At 38.2% G+C, this 21104-nt stretch overlaps 1 protein-coding gene across 1 annotated transcript in view; it reads right to left on the bottom strand.

The window, feature by feature from the left end:
• The window catches only part of LOC145992323 (uncharacterized), a 797619-nt gene that overhangs the window by 171269 nt on the left and 605246 nt on the right, over positions 1-21104 (bottom strand). Inside the window, exon 5 of the mRNA XM_083128704.1 lies at positions 16225-16386. Coding sequence (XP_082984830.1) covers positions 16225-16386 — 162 coding nt within the window. The remainder of the gene's footprint in view (positions 1-16224; positions 16387-21104) is intronic.

Here is a 21104-nt window from a genome sequence, read left to right as displayed (position 1 = left end):
ATTTCCTCTTCTTTGGGAAGGTTAACTTCTTCTTCTTTGGAAAAGTTAACTTCTTCTATTTGTTCTGCAGAAGGGTCATCTATTTCTTCTATTCTTCTGTAGAAGGATTAAATACTTCTTCTATTCTTCGGTATAACGATTAAATATTTATTCTATTCTTCTGTAGAAGGATCATCTATTTCTTCTATTCTTCTGTACAACGATTAAATATTTCTTCTATTCTTCTGTAGAAGGATCATCTATTTATTCTATTATTTTGTACAAAGATTAAATATTTCTTCTATTCTTCAGTAAAAAAGATTGATTATTTTCACCTGAGCGTTTCTTCCTTTTCTTCGGCATGAAGCCTGACTTTGGCTAACAAAACTGAGATGTATTTTGGGGTGACAAATCTGAATAAAGTACCACCTAGATAACGACCAAAGGGACAACCGAGGATCGCTAATGTAAGAGCGCTACATATGGTCCGGTGCGACTAAAGTCAGCTAGCGCAACAGTAGTGCTTTTGGGCGACAAATATCAAATATAGCGCCGCCAAGGGGAAACAACCAAAAACCTCCTCGCCAGAGAGAAAAAGACACGGATTCGAATCAACATCTTGACTTCCTTACTCTCCTATATGTCTAATTCATGGGTATTTTGTTGATCATTAGAATTCCTTTATTATTTATTGTTTCTTATCCTATATTTACAATGATTTACTCGGTACTGATTAAACTGGGGAACAGTGAAATTGCGGCACAGTGTTTGAGAGCTAATTTAGGGAGATTTCATGCTGCTGAATAATGATATAATAATATATTTCCTGAATTGGCTCTAATTTATGAAATAAATGCAACTAAACCAAAATGGCGGAAACATAAGACATACATATAAATGAGCTTCCAAGAACAATTTAATATTTCTTTTTGTGATTACAATCATTATTATAAAAATAAATTTATACAGGTCTATTATCATAATAATTAAGAAAATATGTACACAATGAAGTAACAAACTATGTGAAACGTTTTCTGTACGATTTCCTGCTGTATTGCTTTTCAGGACAATCCCTCTGTAAGCTCCAACAGTAGTCGGCCACAAAATTCAACGTCACAAGATATATTGCCTAGCAATGCTTCATAAGTTGCCTAGCAACAATTTACAAATAAATAAATAAGTTTCTTAATGGGAATTTCAGTCCATTATCAAATTTTGGTTTTACCGAGAAAAGCGTGGAGTAATTTTACCTCGTACGTTTTCCATGGTGTGTTTATTTTTATAACTCGAGTCAATTCAACGGAACCAATCATAAAATTGGCAATCAAAGCTGTTTTGTGTGCTGAAACTGTTATTAAACTTTATGCCACAAAATATATATATATTTTTTTTGTTCCCCAGTGTTATCAATCATTTGTATTGTCTCATTTCAATCACTTTCTGTCTCCTCTAATTTCATGACTCAATTTACTTTCCCCCTCTCCATCGGGCTGCCACCTATTGTTGCTTCAGCCAACTAATTCTCCCTATGTTGATCATTGCGTTCTGCCGTTCAGGCACGTAACATAACTAACTAACTAACTCTCTAGCCTTCATAAACCTTCAGGTTTATGGCTGCAGCAACACAAGTCTTCCAAATATTCCTATCCTGGGCAAGATAAATCCAATTTTTTCCATTCTTACCGATTTCCTTTAGGTCTATCTCAACGTTATCCATCCATCTTCGTCTTAGCCTTCCTACAGGCCTCTTACCATCAGGTTCACCAACAAAAATCTTGTAGACTGTTTTTCCTCTCCCATTCGTTCAACATGGACTGCCCATCTAAGTCTTCTTGATTTAATTATTCCAATAATATCTGGACAGGAATTCAAATTGTGCAGTTATACATTATGTAACCTTCTCCACTCACATGTCTCCTGATCCCTTTTTTAAGGTCCAAATATTTTCCTAACGATTTTGTTTTCAAATCTCTCAATTTATGTTTCTCTTTTAATGTAAGGGACCAAGTTTCACATCCATATAATACTACATGTAAAATTAATATTTCGTATATTTTAACTTTTAATTTCTCAGAAAAACGTTTATGAAGAGAAAAGTAACACGCATTTCCTGAATTAACTCTGCTTTCTATTTCCTATTTAATATCATTTTCATTTTTAGTATTACTCCTAAGTACTTGAATTTGGAAACTGGTTCAAACTAGTTATTATAAATAATTCAATTTTGATTATAACCTAACTCTAGGTTTCGATCTGTAAGCATAGCTATATTTAGTTTGTTTCTTTGCTAACTTGCAACCCTATCTCTTGAGCTGCTTATGAAAATAGCTTAGCATTATTCTTAGTTGTATTTATATCATCCCCTAGTAAGTCTACATCATCTGCATATGCTAACAACTGAGTCAGATCATTTATTATTTTACTTCATTAATTTCATTTAACTTCCTAACAACATATTCTAAGACAAAATTAAATAGGAATGGAGATAATCATATAATAGAATATTATCATAAGTGGATCATCTTATAGCTTCATATTACAACTAATTTACACACATAAGTGGGCATTATTCTTTTTTTCTACCAGGTACAGAGGTTGTTTCCGATCTATGGTGACGATTTCAAACTGCACCTACTTTAAGAGAAACCATATCGCCACCATCGAGAGTGCTCTATTTGGTGTCCCTGCATCTTGGCAATTGCCCGACAGCGAAGTTTCCATTGTAGGAGACTGGCACGAAGTGCAGTCATGCCCAGCCTCAACCACTCCTCCTGACAGGCTTTCAATGGTACGGGGTCTCCTGTGAGACAAGGCTCGTTTCAGTAGGCTGAAGGCGTAAAAGTCCATCGGTGAGGCATCAGGTGACTTCACTGGAAAGTCTTTTCACCAACATATGCCACCGTGCCTATGACCTATAGCCAAATACAGGGTGAGTCAAAAGTCCTTGACCACCACTTTTAAAATGAAAGGGAGTGTAGGTTGCAGCAATTGGCCATGGTAGTAATATGTTAGGCCTAGGGGGAAACTTTTTGGTGAAGTTTTTTGAAGTCAATCGTGTATGCCGAAAAGATCCGGGATGTGGGTCACTTGGAGCAACGGATACTGGATGCCTGTGCACAAATCACACCTGAGACATTGCTCCGTGTCAACAGAGCATGGAATAACCACCTCAACATGTGCATAGCACAAGAAGGACAGCATATTGAACACATTGTGTAACTTTCATTGTGTAACTTCCATATGTCCATAACTTCCTCATCATTAACTTTTTCATAAATCTGACTTCACCACTGAATTCCTGATGAAATTCTAGACCAAAACCATACCCCACATGCCCCCCTTTCCATTTAAGGAAATGAAGGGACTTTTGACTCATCCTAGAATATTCTAAACTTGTGCCTTACATAACAATATTCCAAACGTTTTGTGAGTAGTGTAATAATAAAACGGAAAATGTAAGCAGAAGACCGTCCAATGGCACAATACTACTACTACGCTCTGTGTCAGGAATCTGTGGAGGAATGTTGCACATAACGGTAGAGAAGGGGAGAAATAGAGTTGGCGAAAGAAAACAGTGATAGCAGCTGTAAACGGCTGGTAGCTGCAGCCGCGTTTTCTCCTCATGCAGGAACTTCTCCTCTCACGTGTTCTTTGGTCGAGCCCTCTCGAGTTCTACTTGCGCACAGGAGTATTAGTTACCTTGCTCCAGACATTACCGGAACAGAGTGTATACAACCAGCAGTCATGAATACACTTTTATTTCTTACCATAAAGATAATAACAATTCTACTAACACTCCTATGGCTCTGGTAAAACTCTTCCATTGTTTATTCCAAGCACGAATAACATAAAGAGCGAGAATATGAACCATTTCGCAGAGTTGGCAATTTTTCTCACGCCATGACAGTCAGAAGGACAATGGGATTTTCTCGTCGCTTTCCTGTTGGTCTATGCCCTGCGTAAAACATACCGGTTGAAACGTGGGAAAACAATTCCACGACGAGTATGTTAGTGAAACAAGTGTGGGGACATGCGGCAAGGGAATTGTTTTTGCTTCTTGTGCCTGACTGCGACAGTCCGAAAGGAAGAACGAAAATATCCCAAGTGATGTACTGGCTACAATATACTCTATTCTGCAATAGCAGTAACTGTGGTAGGGACGAATGTCCAATTCGGTCAACCAATACGTATACACCTCCTTCACCAGCAAATAAGAAATACAGCTAAAATGTTGTTTAGGTCCTAATATGAATTTTGTATTGATTTTTTGGTACATTAAATATATCTGCCCACCAGGACAGTTTCCGTGTTCTACCCGTGTTCCGGATTTTAAACCTGATCTCAATATGTATACTTTATTGAGTATACAGTATCTTCATCAATTTCATCCAATCACTATTATTGTATTGTCGAGATAATCCAGAAAAAAATGGTAGAATTGCGACATGAAGTGAGAAAATCACTAGTACAAACCAGGGTTGTTAAGATCCATGAATTAAAAAAAAAAAAAAAAAAAAACCAATTCCGGTCCAGGAGAAAACACCAGCATGTGTAAATTGGTTCTGGACCGTAAAGAACCTTCTTATCTGTAAAGTATTTTAATACGGTCCAAGAACCTTTTTTTCCGGATCAATTTAAATAGGGTCAAATTTCCGTATTGATGAACATAATTAAAATTGAAGGAGAAGAGAGGTTCCGAACCTGTTGCGAGAAACCAATAGAACCCATTACAATTTACGGGGTCTTGGACTTTTAACAACCCTGGTACAAGCAGAGAAGGAAATCATATATTTATTCTAGATTGGAACCTTCTATTAGTTAAAATTACAAAAGTTCAAATACAATAGCAATGATCATCTGCATACGTATAAAGTGGCTTATGTAAATATTTACTTTGTTTTTAAAGTTCTCCTGTTATTACGTTGTTTCACATGAATCCTTCCACATAAAAGAATGAAATATGTGTCGGTGCATAATGAAAGCCTTGCAGTTCTCATTCATGAAATACACCCTCTTCTCTGTTTTAGTGGAGTTTCACCAGAAAGCCCAGTTCTTTTATGACCCTTGTAATTGTGTGTTTCTTCATCTTTCTCAAGACATTTTTCTTTCATTCGCGTGCATAATTTCACTATCGTGTCCTGAAGAAAGGCGCAGTTTTGTCGTTAATGTCCCTTATCAACATTTTCCATTAGAGGCAGGACGCTTCGGCTGACGTGCCGCATTTAAGGACCACGTAGAGCTCGACGCTGCTGACTCAGCACCGGGAGGACGTGCCAACTGAACTGAAGCCAGCTACGTCACATCTAATGGACGATCACCACGCCATCTACCAATTATTAAATTGAGAGAAACGTTGTCGTGCCAAAAAGATATTTACTTTTTCCACTGGTCGCAGTTTCCTTCGTTTAAGAGTGACTGTTACGCAACGTGGCAGAGCGAGATTCGAATGTCAAAAGGGTTTCCGAGGATGAAAAGCTCCGTCCAAGTTCTTGGGTCGTTGAAAGCTGAGATTGTGCCGGACTTGAAAGCTGTTCTTGTAACACCTCGAATGTTAGGTTTTAAGAAAAGAAATAGGAATATATCTATGATGGTTTTGCATGCGCTTCTACACTACACTTGCTAGTAATTATGATTTTTTAAAATTTATTTGAAAAATTCTGAATGCAGAGAAAATTGATTTTATATCAATATATCAACAGAGAGAAAATGAGATTTAGAAATTAGAAGCACGTGCACACACACACACACACACAAATATATATATATATATATATATATATATATATATATATATATATATATATATATAACAAGAATAGAAATAATAACAACTAGGCTCGTGTAACAAATATTAATTATTATTCAGCTACTTGATGCACGCCGTTCTGAAAGCCTGCTTGGATAGATGGAAGCCTGGAGGATCTTCTAATGAATTGTACAGTAATGGACACTTCTGGGTTGTAACGATTCCATTGAATGTTAATGGAATTGTTATAACCCAAAAGTGTCCGTGACTGTACATTGTCTGAACCCTATACAGAAGTGATCTTTGTTTTAGGGATAGTCTTGGAGACTTAGTATAAAATAAGTTTTTGCCTTTGCTGTTGGTATGTGGGATCCGGATGTAAAAAAAGCGGAAAGAGTTCGTTAGTGAAAAGTTGTCCATTTATGATTCTGAATAGAAATGTTAGATATGAAACTTGGCGGCGAAGGGCAAAATCGTAAATTTGAAGATTGGATGGAATTTCCTGTTTGAAAAAGTTTGCAAGAGCTGGACATCTATGTTTGACTCTTCTTATGAAGAAATTTACCACTGTGTATGTTCTCTTTATATTGCTATCACAAGCCTTTGATCAAATACGGGAACAATATTCAAGAATAGGTACAACGCACGTTGTAAAGTAGGTTTTGAGGGCAGATACGTGTGTGATATCTGTAAATGAATCCATGTGTTTTCATGGTATTACAAGTTATGTAATCTACGTATATGGTGGCTGAAAGCGAGTTTGCTGTCGAAAATGACTGCAAGATTTTTGTGTTGTTGTACGAACGGAATAATTTGGTTGCATAATTTTTAGGATGGTGCTGTAAAATTAGATTTCAAGATATATATATGTATATATGTATGTATATATAATCGTATGTGTATACACACACACACACCATATATACATAGCAGAAAACGAATTTTAAAAAATATTGAGCACACATATTCTTCTTCTTCTCAGAGCCGTTGTGGTCCGAAGTAGGTCGTCTAACTTCCAGGCTGGAGACTTGGGTTTGCATCCCGGGATGGGCGATCTCAGATTGGAATTTTCTCAGCAACGTCCATACGTGAAACAGTTCCGGGGTTCACCAACCTCTAATAAAGGGTGTAACTTGGGAGATGTGATCGGAGAGTGGTGCTGATCACATCAGCGACACAAATGGTAGTGATTGATTAATTTGCTTTATTTTACTTCGCTTCTTGTCCCACTTTTGGCTAATTTGCGAAGATGGACATGACTGATGATATTTTGAAATTGATGAATGAACACTCACAAACATTCATGCTCAGGCCAGGATTCGAACCCGGACCCCTGGCGTTGTAGCGCGAGGTGCTAACCACTCCGCGACGGGGGCCGGGTCGTGATTGTAAATGTTCTTCTACATCCACCCGGGTAGCCGAACCCTTTCTTTTTCTCCTTAGAAAGCTTATCATACTGTATTTGATAAAATTATCCTAAACGGGCTGGTTGGCTATAAATGAGTGCGTTCAGGATATTTAAAAACAGGAGCAAGAAAATATTTTTTGCAAAATTGGATATAAAGATGGAGCTGCCTAAATATATTGCTCTACTTTCATTAGAATATTTAATCCTAAATGGGGGATTCTGTCTCGCATAAATCTCGTTTGATGTTCTCTTGTCGAGAAATATATTGATTCAATTATTCAGCTTCATTCCTTTAGTGATTTGATTGAAGACAAAGTATGCAAAGCTTCATTTTCCATCATCTGCAATCCTTTGTCACATGTGTCTCTAATAGCGATTGTACCGAGACGAGACTCTGTCTACACTCAGTCTTCAAAGAGTAAAGTTGAGCTATTTTGGGTAGTGTGAGATGACAATCGAAAGTGAATTTCCTGGTGTAGGCCTTCGCTTCCATTGGATGGGTACATGTGTGATCTGCTGTTAGTTTGTCTGTCGTGGGGAAAAGGAAGATTTAACATTTTCAGAAGGAAGGAGTTCTGGAGGTGTCTTGTAAATAGTAATCTTTGATGAACACACCTTTATGGCTAATTGGAAATATCGTCAACTTGTAATCAAAAAGTCCCGGTCACGATACCCGATGGAGGCACATCTAGGATTCAATTCCACTTTAAAGTATAGGCCCAGTCCCGATTAGTCTAATATAGTGGACTCGAAACAAAAACCAACCAATCGATTACGTACGATGACAAGAAGAATTTTAGAACGGAATTTAGCGTATCTAGATTTGAGGGACACGTCATCGAGCCAAATCGAAAAACAGCTATTCAATTTTAAGTAAAACGAAAGATTTATCGAATGTGCCGAGAGCAAAGAGATGGTTTATTTAAATAAAAACTGTACAGTGGGCCTAGAATACGCATAGAACCCTTAGTGGAGATATGCTCAGGAGAGAAACGTTTTTTGTCAAACATAACGCCCATGTCCTTCTGTACGGCGTTGTTATCTATGACATATTTGAAATATTTTATTGATTGATTGGTTTATTTTAAATGTTGGGTGCTTCAGCATGTAGGCCATCTTGCATCCGTGCATTATACGGGGTCCAGCGCCTTAGCATAACTATAATGTCGGAGGTTTAAAATATTTTTACTTGGGTTAAAGACTGAGGCTGTAAAGGGGCAATCAGCACGCATGAGGACAAAATACAGGACGACACACACACACAGCCCTACAGAGGATTATAATGGCTGTAGGTCCAGACGTCAGAGCCTCGTTAGTCTGCAAAATGCAGTCCAGGGCATGGACGTCCGCAGGATTTTTTCCAGGGAGGGACAAGGAAGGTATTTTTGTCCTGGGGAGGGGCAAACAAATCACACTATCCCCCAAAAGAGTGTAGTTCCCTAAAAAAAAACATTGCTTAAATTTGAATTTATGGTGTTAATGCAATAATTAACACATATTATTGTGGCTAAAATGAAATTATATGTGTGAAATACATAATTTTTGGTTGACTTTCATTTTCCAGGAGGGGGCCACGGCCCCCCCTTGCCTCCCTTTCGGACGCTTATGGTCCAGGTTGCAGTACGTGGAAGTGAGGCAGACAATTGAGTGTACTACGCAAAAGGGTAACCCCTTTACACCCCACTTTATTATTCATATTAGTATCTTTTGTCTTTTTCATTCGGGGGGGGGGGTCGCTCTTTAAACACTTCCCTCTCGGCACGTCCTCTGCATAACCGTATTCAATTGCATATTCTTAAAGGAACGATCGAAGCATCGTCCTGCTTAAGTTCCTAGTTATTATCGAAATTTAGAACTCATCTCCTGAATCCCAAGAAGGAGGCGGCCCAGTTTATTGACTTCCTTTGCAACCACCCCTTTCATAGCCTTTCATATTCTATTATTGAAGCTGAAACCATCCTCCCTTTCTTTTTTAACGACGTGACCATTTACTTGTCGTATCTCAATTCAGAATTTATTATTCCGAGGAAAATATTCAAAGAACAGTTCTAAATTGAGATGTACTCCCCAGGGGAAGAGAACTTATGTAATTATCATCGCTGAATGCGACGCGTTTTAAAGAAAATTAATCACGTCTCTGAGAGAGAGGCTCCTCTTTATTGCTCGGGGGACGGTTCAAAATTTATGAATACGTCACCTTGCAGCGTTTGACTCTAATGCGATTTGTATTCACAAAGAAAGAATGCTGCCTTCTTTCCTCCTCGGCCTTAAATAAAGAAGGAGCTTTTAAGTGGACAGGGTTGCCATTTTTTGCACTTAGACATAAAAGTCGCTACTTTCCTCATTTAGAAGGGCGGCCATGGTAGGTCCACCCTAAAGGCTTGTTTTATGTACTCAAGACTTCTAGCAGAAAGTGTCTTGTACATTTTCTAGGTAGAAAACTAATTACAACAAATATTTAATATATACTTCGCTATTAGAGACCAGATTTGTTTATGTAATTACATTTTTTTTCCTTTGTCGGTAGCCAAGCAGAAATGGCAAATGTTGCCGAATTTTACTCTCACGTACGATATCCAGCTATACTTCTACTCTTCACCTCTGATTAACGCATACCAGCCCCGTAGCTAGATATTTTGGTCCCCTATTGAAGTGCCCCCCCCCCCCACACACACACACACTCAAGCACCAAAGTTTTGTGTGCGTCTTTCGATATTTCCTTCTTGAGCCATGTTTTGCGAGGAAATAAAGAAAAAACGCACTAAAACAATCTAGCTTATATTTAAAGATTCGAAGTTTTTATTTGTGATTTTTTTTTTAAATAGCACATTTAAGAACATTCGAGATCTATCTTAGTATCTGAAGAACGTCTTTAAAAACATATTATTACTGCCACTGCTTCCGGAAACAAAATTGCAGGAGTGTGTTGAAGAATACAAGAAATCACAGAGAAAAACATTTCGGGGGTGGCGGCGATTAGGGGTGGCGAGGGAGACAGTTGTCCCCCCAGTTTTCGCCACTTTTTCCCCCGCACTATGCTAAATCTTATCTACGAAGGAAAATGTACTGTCTTTGCCCCCCCCCCCCCCAGTTTTGGCAACTTGCCTCCCCCCCGGTTTTGGGACTTAATCGTCGCCACTGTCGGGGCAATTTGAGAATATAAGTAAACAAGCGTAATATTATATATACATATATATATAGACATACAGGGTAAATTTGTAACTTCGTATCAACCTCATGAATCGCAAAGGATTTACGATAGAACGAGCTCGACCAGGGAATGTCATGTACCGAGTGACTCCCCAAAGTAAGTAACTAGGGATCACTTCATCACTTGAAAATCTTCAATGGGAACAAGGGTCGAGTAACACTTTGTGTGTTTTCCTTCCGCCAGAGGTAATCTGCCAAGCGTTAATTTCTCCTCATATTCTTACTTCGTTGTCTTTAAATACACAAATGAAGCTTTGAAAAGCGCCCTAGACTTCTCCACCCCTCGCTACGGGTCTGGCGGATACTTAAAAATAACGGATATTTCTTTCATTGGAGCGTGTGGAAGAGATTACTTCTTAATATCGGATATTCTGAATAACGGACGCGGACACTGAAAACTATCCCCCGGCGTCGATTTAAAACATCCGAACAACGGACAGTCGTGAGTATCTCGATGGCCATTTATGTAATTCGGGGCTAACACTGTTGCATTATGGGCACAACGTCTTTTCCTCGCAAATGTTTCTGTAATTTGGCGGCTTGCAAACAAAATTGCATATATTTCGCGCTTGAAGAGTTCCTAGTTAATGAAGTTAATTGCTTTAAATTCGCATACTACTGTATTTTTATCTTGTGGTAAAACGTTCCCATTGGACAGAGAAGAAGGCCTTCAAACAATGACATTGACCTCAAAACACTCTCAAAATATTGGCCATAGTGCATTAAAAAAAAAACACTCCGATGTTTCAGTCAATACAAAATATACCTAGTGAGTCTCTCCGATGGTGTAACGGTAATATCGTCGCCTTGTCAAGGGGTCCCTGATTCGATACTCGGTGGACGCATATTGCACAGTGATTTGGATTCCACTTTAACTTAAAATGGACTTAAAACAACATCACATACTTGTTGGTTGGTTGATTGGGTGTTTTAAGTCCACTTTATGCACAGTAAGGCTAATCGACTGGACCTACAGTTTAAAGTGGAATCCGAAACACTATGTGCCTCCACCGGGTATCGAACCTGGACCCCTTCATTACAAACAACACATGCTCAAAACATAACTCGCTTGCAAGAAGAAAACTACAGTTTGGAATCAATGAATTCGCCAGAACTGCATATGCCTACTCCAGTATCTGCTTTGCTTTCGTTCTATTCTCTCCATCCCTCCTCCCTCCTTTGCGTTCGATGTGAATGCTTCACCTACATGCAAATCTCACTCAGAACATCTGCCTACTGGGGTAAAAGGCGGTTTTTTTATTTCTCCCGCTCTCGAAATTCTCTACACGGGAGGATTTTTGGTCGAACGCCAACCGCCGGAAGCCATATCTACGGATGCTCTGATACGCAGCATCATTCGAGAAACTATTAGAAGCGTAATAACTCACACGCGACGTCAATTCCTGCCAACCTGGAGCTATCTGGAAATTCCAGCGAGAAACTTCTGAATCAGTGCTACCTAGCAAAGGGGAAAAGGCATAAGTAGGTCGTGAACTAATTTGTGTGGATAATCAATTTCCTCTTAGTAAACAACCCTTGTTCCATTTCTTTGACTTTCTTTCTTTAATGGGAATGTCTTGATCTTATTAGGCTGGAATGGAATTCCATCCTGTAGTAGCAGTGGCTATTTCTTTTTCTGATTTTCAAAATTTGATGGATATTCCACGAAATAACAATAAGATTTTTCCCTCCGTTACTTGTCGACATATTGATCTTTAATTGGAATGAGTTACAATCCTTGCTCAGTGCTTGGTATGTGGGACTTAGTATTTTGAAAGGTTATCTAAACTGAGACAATTCAATGCAAGCAATGGTATGTACATTATTTTGAATTGCGAACGATTTTTTTTCATTATTCATTTAATAACTTTGTAGGGTAGTTAACCGCTTTCGTTGAAACAATGACGTGGTCAAAAAAAAGGGTGTAGGTAGTCAGAAGAAACGGGATTATCTTCTATGGAAGCAGTTACTTATATGTGGTAAAGAAATCCATATTTATCAGCTATTCTTGTTTGTTGGACAAGGTAAGGAAATGAATTGGTACACCAGGAGAGTGGGGTTTGTCCTTTTTGGTGCCGTCACTGCACTAAAAGGAAAAAATGCTGCAATAAATTAATTTTTATAATGCGAATATTAAATTGTCTTAAAATACAATTTTAAGCTCTCAGAATGATTAAGGTTTCTATCTAATAAATCATTATTTGCCTTGTTTCATTTGGTTATTTTACGTCGCTTTTCTTCCACTTTTGGCTAATCTTACCGACGAGAATGAAATTGATTATAAAAATCACAAACACGCTTGGACAGGACACACACCAAGCCCCACCGAGGATCAAACTGGTTTTGACTCCAGATGAAAGAGCCTCGTGATCTGCAAAATGAAATCCAATGTATACCTGGAAGTGAGTCTGATGCTTGAGTGCCTTCTGAACCCTTTACACCCCTGTCATAGATAATTACTTACACAATTAGAACTGAGAGAATACTCGTTCCCTCGTTGTTATATTGGTGAAGCTCACATTGTTGTAAAATTTCATTGTTCCATTTCTGTGAAAAAGTGACCTCCTGCTGAAATTAATTTGATGAGTCACAAATCGGAGACTTTCATTGTTTAGAAACTAATATACTTGCCCAACCGAACACAAGAGATTGGTTGGAAAGTAGCCCTCAGTTCTATCTGATACTACACGAAAAATAGTATAAATATTACAAACAGCCTTAGATAAGATAGAGGTGCACGTGCCGGGCAGGTCCTCACACTCCAACAAGAATTCTCGACTAAAAAAAATAACGCAGGGCCATGAATTAGGTGGGTGGCAGAAGTTTACGCTGTTGCCACGTTGGAACACAATCCCGTGGGTTTGGAGAATGAAAGATCTCTTTGTAAAGTTGGTCTTTGTAATCTTGTAATCCATGATACAAACTGACAGTTATTGCTCAAAAAGTCAGGTATGCCCGGTTGACGTTGTCACATAGTACGCGGGAAACAGTGACTTTTGTCTGGCTCTCGTTTTGCCTTTCCCACATGTGGCACCGGCGCAATTCTGCCCAGCCGCCTATTTTCATGACCGCGCGTTTAAGCCTGTGGTCACATTGGATCCGGTTTCGGTCCTACTTTGCACTGGCGTTGGCTGCGGAGTTCGACTGACGGGTTTTCTGGTTACGTGCATCAGAAAATCGAGAGTGTGAATGGAGTGGGTTCATCAAAATATGTGTTTTTTTGTTATTTTTACGTATTTTAACTAACGAAAAATTGTAGTTAGTGTTTTGCAATTCTCCTATAATGTAAACCCATATTCCTCCGGTTCTCGATTTCCACGTCCGTAAACCAAGTCATGGAGCATTTAATTGACTACTATTGTCACCCAAAACAACCTAAGAAGTAAAGTATAGAGAGAGAGAGCAAGGCACTGCACGTATGGCTAATATTTGAAAATAGGATATTTTATTTCATTCTGTAACACGCCAGATTAACTCGGCTCCACTGCAGCCGCCAAAACTTATGTACTGATGCTTGTTCTGCTGGTTTGCGGTCATGTACGCCATTGTGAAAGTGACCATAGCCTAAGCATTCAACCGTCACGAATTTGGTCTGTTCGGTGCAGGACTAAGTAGGTGGGGACTACCAGGATAACGAGGCAGTTTGAGTAGTAGCACTTTCCATTCTGTGACGCATCGTGCATTTGTTCGCGTAGAGGAGAAAGAATTGGAAGGTATATTTTTCCTTTTGTATTGATGTTGTGAGGAACCTTTGACTAGTCAACCTACATCCTAATGTAGAATCAGTGAGAATCACAAACGTACATTCTAGGTTATCCGGGCTATCTGCGAAGTCCAGAGACTAACACACACAGAAAGAAAATTTATAATGAGAAATGCTTGAAAAAGTTCGTTTCAGTGAGAACAACGATTGTGCTTTTCTCCTCCTTCAACAACTCTCAGAGAAACTTCCTACAGCGTGAACATCATGACGTTACTATGGCAACTGTGAGGCATTTGGTGGGTACTCGATACACATTTTACAAAAGGATGTATTCTGTTTTGGTAACGCAAGGATGTGACGTTACTGGCAGCCAACATGTTGAACGGTGTTTCAAAATGATATTCATCACACGAAACCATTATTTATTTTAGCATTGAAAACAGGTCGTGAACTGGTAACTTTTAATACAATGACAATAATTTCGAACCAAAATAGTCATATGTAAATAAACCATCTTCAAGAATGCTTGCACACTTCACTCGTGTGGCGGCTCGTTATTCTGAACTTTGTTGTTTGCAGTGAAGACCTGTATCAATGTCATACAGGAATTTCTCTCCTTCAGAGCAGAACGCCGTCTCTTAGCACGTATTTCAGTGTTTGTCAGTAATCAGTATTGAAGACACACATTTGAACAAACATCTTACTTACACGAAACAAATCTATAGTGTATGTGCCAATAGTAACAATGATGCCAGTAACTGAATCAAAACATATTTTCTATAAACTGGGGCAGTTTCTTTCGTGTGAGGGAGTAGGGCACCTTGGTCCTCCTATAGTGTCACCACTGTTTTCCGTTTCCCCACAATATACTTGAAACTTATTTAATCTTATGTATTATTCAGCAAATCTCGTTTGGGTATACAGAATTGTAACAAAACATTGTTAATTTACTTTCAAAATGTCGGAATGATAAATGAGAAATTAGAAATGTTTTCATTGTTGAGTAAAAAAATGTACTGCATCGTGCTATATGAGCGTATAGTTAGTTAGCTTAAAGAATGCTCACCTTGTACCAATTTCACGGTTTTTGAGGAATTCCTCTTCCGAGAGGTGGAAGCGTTACCAACCGCATCGTCCTGACTTTACATGTGCGGCAAATTCGTGTTCCATAGTCTTGGCTGTATGCTAAATGCACGGACCTCTAGAGGAATTTAGATATATCAAAAATATTAAGCAATGGCATGCCAATATTACACTGCGATATGAGAGGTTTTCAATGTACTATGCTAGTTCAAATGAGCAGCAGAAATTCCCACCAACCCTAAAATGCCAATAATAAACTTCCTTGAGAACAAACAGAAAATAAGTTTTATGAATAATATAAATATAAATAGAGATATAAGAAGACGGAACAACAGTTATGCTACACACAAATTACAACATTCAGCAAAAAATATCAATAAATCACAATTTGAAACTTTTGTTTAGCATTTGAAAAGTTGTGTTGCTCACACTGAAAATTTATATATTTGAATGTCAAGCTCGGTAATATTGTCTCAGCTCTTACCACACACTTCAATTTTGGTAAATTTTGGTTTTTCTACCTCGTGGATATTTGCGAGAATTAAGATGAAATAACTTAAGAAAATTGTTATTTTGTTTTAGTGAAGGTATAATGTGCATTTTTGTTTGTAATTATAAATGTGGTTAAACTGGCAAGTGAATATTTTTTTCCGGTGGAGGCTCACAGTGGTTCGGATCCCACTTTAAATTGTAGGTGCAGTCCCGATTAGCCTTCCTGTGCATAAAGTGGACTTAAAATACCAAATCAATCAATCAATCAATATTTTTCGGTCCATTGTCATTTTTTTTAAATAAAGAAAAAAATTGATAAGATGAAATGGAAAATGGCCGTACCATGCGAACTAAAGGATCTGAATTATATTTTTATATAGAGATAATGAGCTGTTGACAAACACAATTTGCTCAGGGTGAAGATAGGTAGGATATCGTCAAAAGCAATCGCTATATCCGTGGCTTTGTTGTGTGAAATGTAATGTTTCTTTCTTTTGTTTTGTAAATTAGTAAAATATTAAAACAGCATTGTAAATATTTTCACAACCAGGACACAGCCCAGGAGGAGCGCTCCTCCCTAGGGACTCCTCCCGCCGCACTTACTTTTCCCGCAGTGCTGCTCCAGCCCGCATTGGCCGCACCTGTTGGGCAGCGAGCGTCCGCAGTTGCAGCCGCCGTTCTCCACGCAGCAGGCGCAGTTGGTGCCCGACGACTCGTACTGGCAAGGGCAGCCGGAGGCGTTCTTCGTCCAGAAGTCAACGAGACCTGCAAGAGAAAGCGTTAGTCACTATGGGAAAATGATGGATGAAAACGAAATCATCGCACACACAGTATTCGTGTAAAACGTTTGCAACCCCACCCCTTCACATAACACCCTAATGTCATTCTGGCAAACATACCATGAAAGATATTATTTTGGAAAAAAAAAAGTGAACTTCCCCTTGCATATAGCACCGTGCCATGAAAGCACACTTACAGGATGTGGGTGTAGATGTTAACATTCTCGATCTCGGCCGTATTGGATACTGATTAGATCAGCACCATGTACCATGCTCCGACCACCTTTACCCCCAAGGGTTGTTCCAGGTACCCATTATTTGAGGCTGGGTGAGCCCCAGACCAGCTTTATGCGGGGACAAGGCCAGAAATAGTCCAACCTTAGATCTCCCACCTCGGAAATCGAACATGCGTGGAAGTCAGACTCCCTACCGACTTTTTTCTGTTCAAGGAATACCCCTATGCGGTAGTATCCCCTGACGAACACAAACATCCATGTCCTAACCGGGATTCGAACCCGGAACCCCTTGCGTTATAGCGCGATACGCTCAGCACTCCGCCACGGAGGCCGACTCCGACAAGACCGCAGCAGTTCTCATAATTTTGGAGAAAATATCCCAATTCGTAAGCTCTAGGCGCCACTGCGGAGTTCAATATTACACTAACATACTGGCATCAGGATATTTTTGATTCAAGCCTTGGACGGGTCATGGTTCCATCGTTTTCGTCGTGGCACTTGGTTATTTTATTAGGCGTCTTTCTTTTTTCATAATTTTATAATTTATTTTCCTTACCGTCTTCAAAATTGCTTGAGAAATACTGAAGAAAAATTTAGTATAACAAATAACTTTCTTATATTTTATTCCTTGTATTTCCAAGTTGTAAATAAATATATAACATAAGGACAAATTCTGTAAGACACAAATCTGCTGCAATGTTTCGATAAAACCTTGTTCAATTGTGGCACGTGATGTATAGAAAACGTACAACCATCTTTTGTAATAGTAAACAAAACTGCATTTCAAACATCAAATTACGCTATTAATAAATAAAAATTTGATGTTTAAAATAAACTACAGTAAAACCTCGTTAATCCGGACTACTGGGGGAAATAAGTTAGCCTGTTTAACGAAAGTCCGGATTACCTGAAATAACCTAAGAGAACAGTAGAAAGTGCATTAAAACTCGGTTTATAGTAACAAAACACGTTAATTATGTTGCATTTAAAGGGCATAGGCCTAAATACACTAAACACTACAGTACGAAGTCTGCGGAAACAGAATTTCATCAGTGGTTGACTGCCTTTCCTTTGGGAAGTTCTCTTGTTGACTTCTAGCCATATTTAAAAATTTGCATTCTCCTTTTTTTCCCCTTTGCCTGTCCGGAATAAGCGAAGTCCGGCTTATTGGGGTCCGAATTAACGAGGTTTTACTGTATTTTAAAGCGACCAGTAAAAAAATAAGTTGGAAGGGAGAGGGGAGCAGTCACTTTTAATGCATCACTAAACACCAAACAAAAATGCACAATTTTCTGCTTTGCTGCGAGTCCGAAGTAGGCGTTAGTATAGTTTCCCAAAGCGCCCCTATCCCTCCCCGTCTTTGGGGCTGTCATTACCTAAAACTTCACATACATGATTTTCGTTAAAACTCTTGTTTATTCGAATTTTTAAAGGATTTCAGATTTTTCACAACAGAGTTTAAGGCACCAATCAACAAGATATGAAAATAATCCGCTTGTTTGAAAATCGTGTTCGTTTGTCCATTTTTCCATCCGTCCGCCCTTTTCAGCTATCGGTATTTTGGAAAGTACAAGAGTTAATCTCATACATGACATACTCTCAAACAACACTAATTGAAACATGTTACCTAACCTTTATATTAGTTTTCTTTATTGTGAATCTCTACCCTCTAATTGAGCACCAGCCTGTTGAATTCAGTAACAATGACTAAATAAAAATAATAATATCGATTCATATATTTTCCAAGTAACAAGTAATGACTAATACTAATCTAAAGTGGTAAAAATTATACAATGCATAAAACTGTATGGGTCATTCCGCGTCAAATAATCCAGAATTTTGCGAAAATGTCACCCACCATCCCCGATTTTGATGAAATTCAGTACACTTCTAGAACTTTTGATGCTGATTAAAAAAATGACAACTTTTTTTTTTACAAAATTGGTCAAGGAGTTCAGAAGTTACTCGTTTTATAAAATCTCCGTTTACGCGGCTCCACTTTGAATGACACGCACTAGGTTATAAATGATTGTATCTTCCCTTAGGTTTGCCGTAGAAACTTCAAATTTGTTTTCTTTTGTTCAGAAAAGTGTAACCTTTCATTTAAATAACGATTCAGATGAGTGTATTAATAAACATGTATCTATATGTATAGTTTTATGTATTTTCTTAGAAAAATAACTAATTTCAACAGCAATTGTCATGCAATGTCCCCCCCCCCCCTTCTTCGATTTAACACAATTTTATGTAGGTAGCTCAGAGTGTGTACTAAAGCCTGATGGAAAAATTGTAATGGGCGGTTCAGAGACAGAGTGATAAAGAACCATTTGCATCAAATGACGTTAAAAGTTAATCCCTTTTAAAATGCTTATGTATTTAACACACAGCTTGAACTACAGTATGTTTTAAGGTATAATATTCAAAATTTCTGTTCATAGACCCTATGTCTGTCTCTAGAAGTCAAATAATAATAACCAATCTATTTTGAGAAGTTAATAAATCACCGAACATGTAATTTGGTGTACCGAAAAGTGCGCAAAATATCATGTCATAGTCATCAAAATATTCTTGCTTTGTCCGCGTGTGTCTACTATCGTAGTCGCATATTTTCTGATTGCTCGCAAACTACTATAAGGGACAGAACCGCAAAAATCTGAAAGGAACGTCATATGTTAGTGTAATGGGATATCTTGATCAGACCCCTATCTCTATCAATTACCGATCTATCTTAACAACAAAGAATAGGAAATTATTTTGTAGGTAGAATTCTGATAAGATAATGCATTTAAGATGCTAGATTGGTTATTTAGGATATTACAAAGTTACATTACAGAGATAAAATATTGTGTGTCCTACGAATGTTTTAAATGTTAGTTAATTATTATCCTCACACAATGGTTAGTTAAAAATGCATAACCAAATACTTGCGGAGTATATCATAGTTACAGAGCAAAAGCAGAATTAGTATAATTATTTTTTTTTCATTTATTTACAAAAGTTGCGATTAGTACAACGAGTCTCCTTTACATTCTATCACCATTCTTTATATTCGTGTATCGAAAGTTTTAGAGTTCATAAAAATGTATTTAGCAAAGTAATCCGTGTTTTCGCTTTTCAGTAACATTTAATCCCTTCCTAATCCCAGCTAATCAATGGGTCGTATTCTGGCGAGCCACGTTCCCATTGTCTGCTGTACACATAGAGCGCCGACTTCTCTTCCACCGCTACACACACATTGCTGGCGGATTTTCCTGCCTAAAAGAGAAACACAAATATTTGACCATTGCCATTTAGCAACCTCGGACAAACTCCACAAGCCGACTTTGTTGAGCCTTCCGTTGAGGCGTTCCAGTTCCGATTCTAAGGAAAAATCAATTCTCTGAATGTCCTGTTGGGTGATGCATTCACTCGCTTCAACTACACGTATTGGATGTCAAGTTGATTTATGTAATTGTCCGACCTTTGTTCGTGGAATGGTAGTACCTTAAGAATTGTAATGTATAGAAATATGAAATTTCCTGCATTAAATAAGTATACTAATGGAATTAGTAATGCATTTCAACTTTAATTTTCCTTGTCCTCTTTCACAACAAACTTCATTTATTTTTCCTATGTAGGTATGCAAGCAGCTCTCTACCTCAGGCAGGCCACATGGGAGTGGATAGAAAACTTTACTGGATTCTTGTTGAGAAACCTGCTAGTAAGATGGTAGATAGCCAAGATGCAGTTGGAAGGACAATGTTAGGATGTACAGGAAGGAAATGGGAAGGTTGGCGAGTGGTAGATTAAACCTGGCCAGCTACAGGTAGAAAATAAATGCCGATGCAATAAACCTTCAGGTTTGGTAATGCCAGAATTAACTGGTTATTCAAAATATCTTAATAATATAATACAAGTAAATACTTTCAATATTAAGATTGCAATGAAAATGTCAAACATATTTCACCTGTGGAATCCAAAAGATGATACGTATGTACACTCACCAGCAATAAAAATGGGACACCTAAATCCTGAAATACACTCTTCCCTGCAAGGCATTATGTGTGTTGCCTAACTCTACGGTGATATGTAGATTTTAATAGCAAATTTTGAATGGCAACTTCTACCACCACCGTAGAGTTAGGCAACACAACACACAATATACAATGCCTTGCAGGGAAGCGTGTAGTTCAGTATTTAGGTGTCCCATTTTTTTATTGCAAGCGACTGACTGTATAGTATACATATATATAAATCTGTTTCCCCCTTATCAGACATATCCGCTAATGAATTTCGCCTTCTAATGAACTAACCATACTTCCTGCATCTTAACTAGCATACCAATTTGAGCTAAAATCTGACACTTATACGTGGCATGCATACATTCGTTATATTCATAATTCATAGTCTTCCAAAATTATGCTCATCTTTACGAACAAAACGTACCCTCTACCTCAACTTTTCGTACCAAACATGACTCCTCCAAAAA

Source organism: Lepisma saccharinum, chromosome 9 (assembly GCF_977018435.1).
Source record: "Lepisma saccharinum chromosome 9, izLepSacc3.1, whole genome shotgun sequence".
NCBI lineage: Eukaryota > Metazoa > Arthropoda > Insecta > Zygentoma > Lepismatidae > Lepisma > Lepisma saccharinum.
Note: the sequence above shows the minus strand (reverse complement) of the source record. Positions and strands in the feature narration are given on the sequence as shown.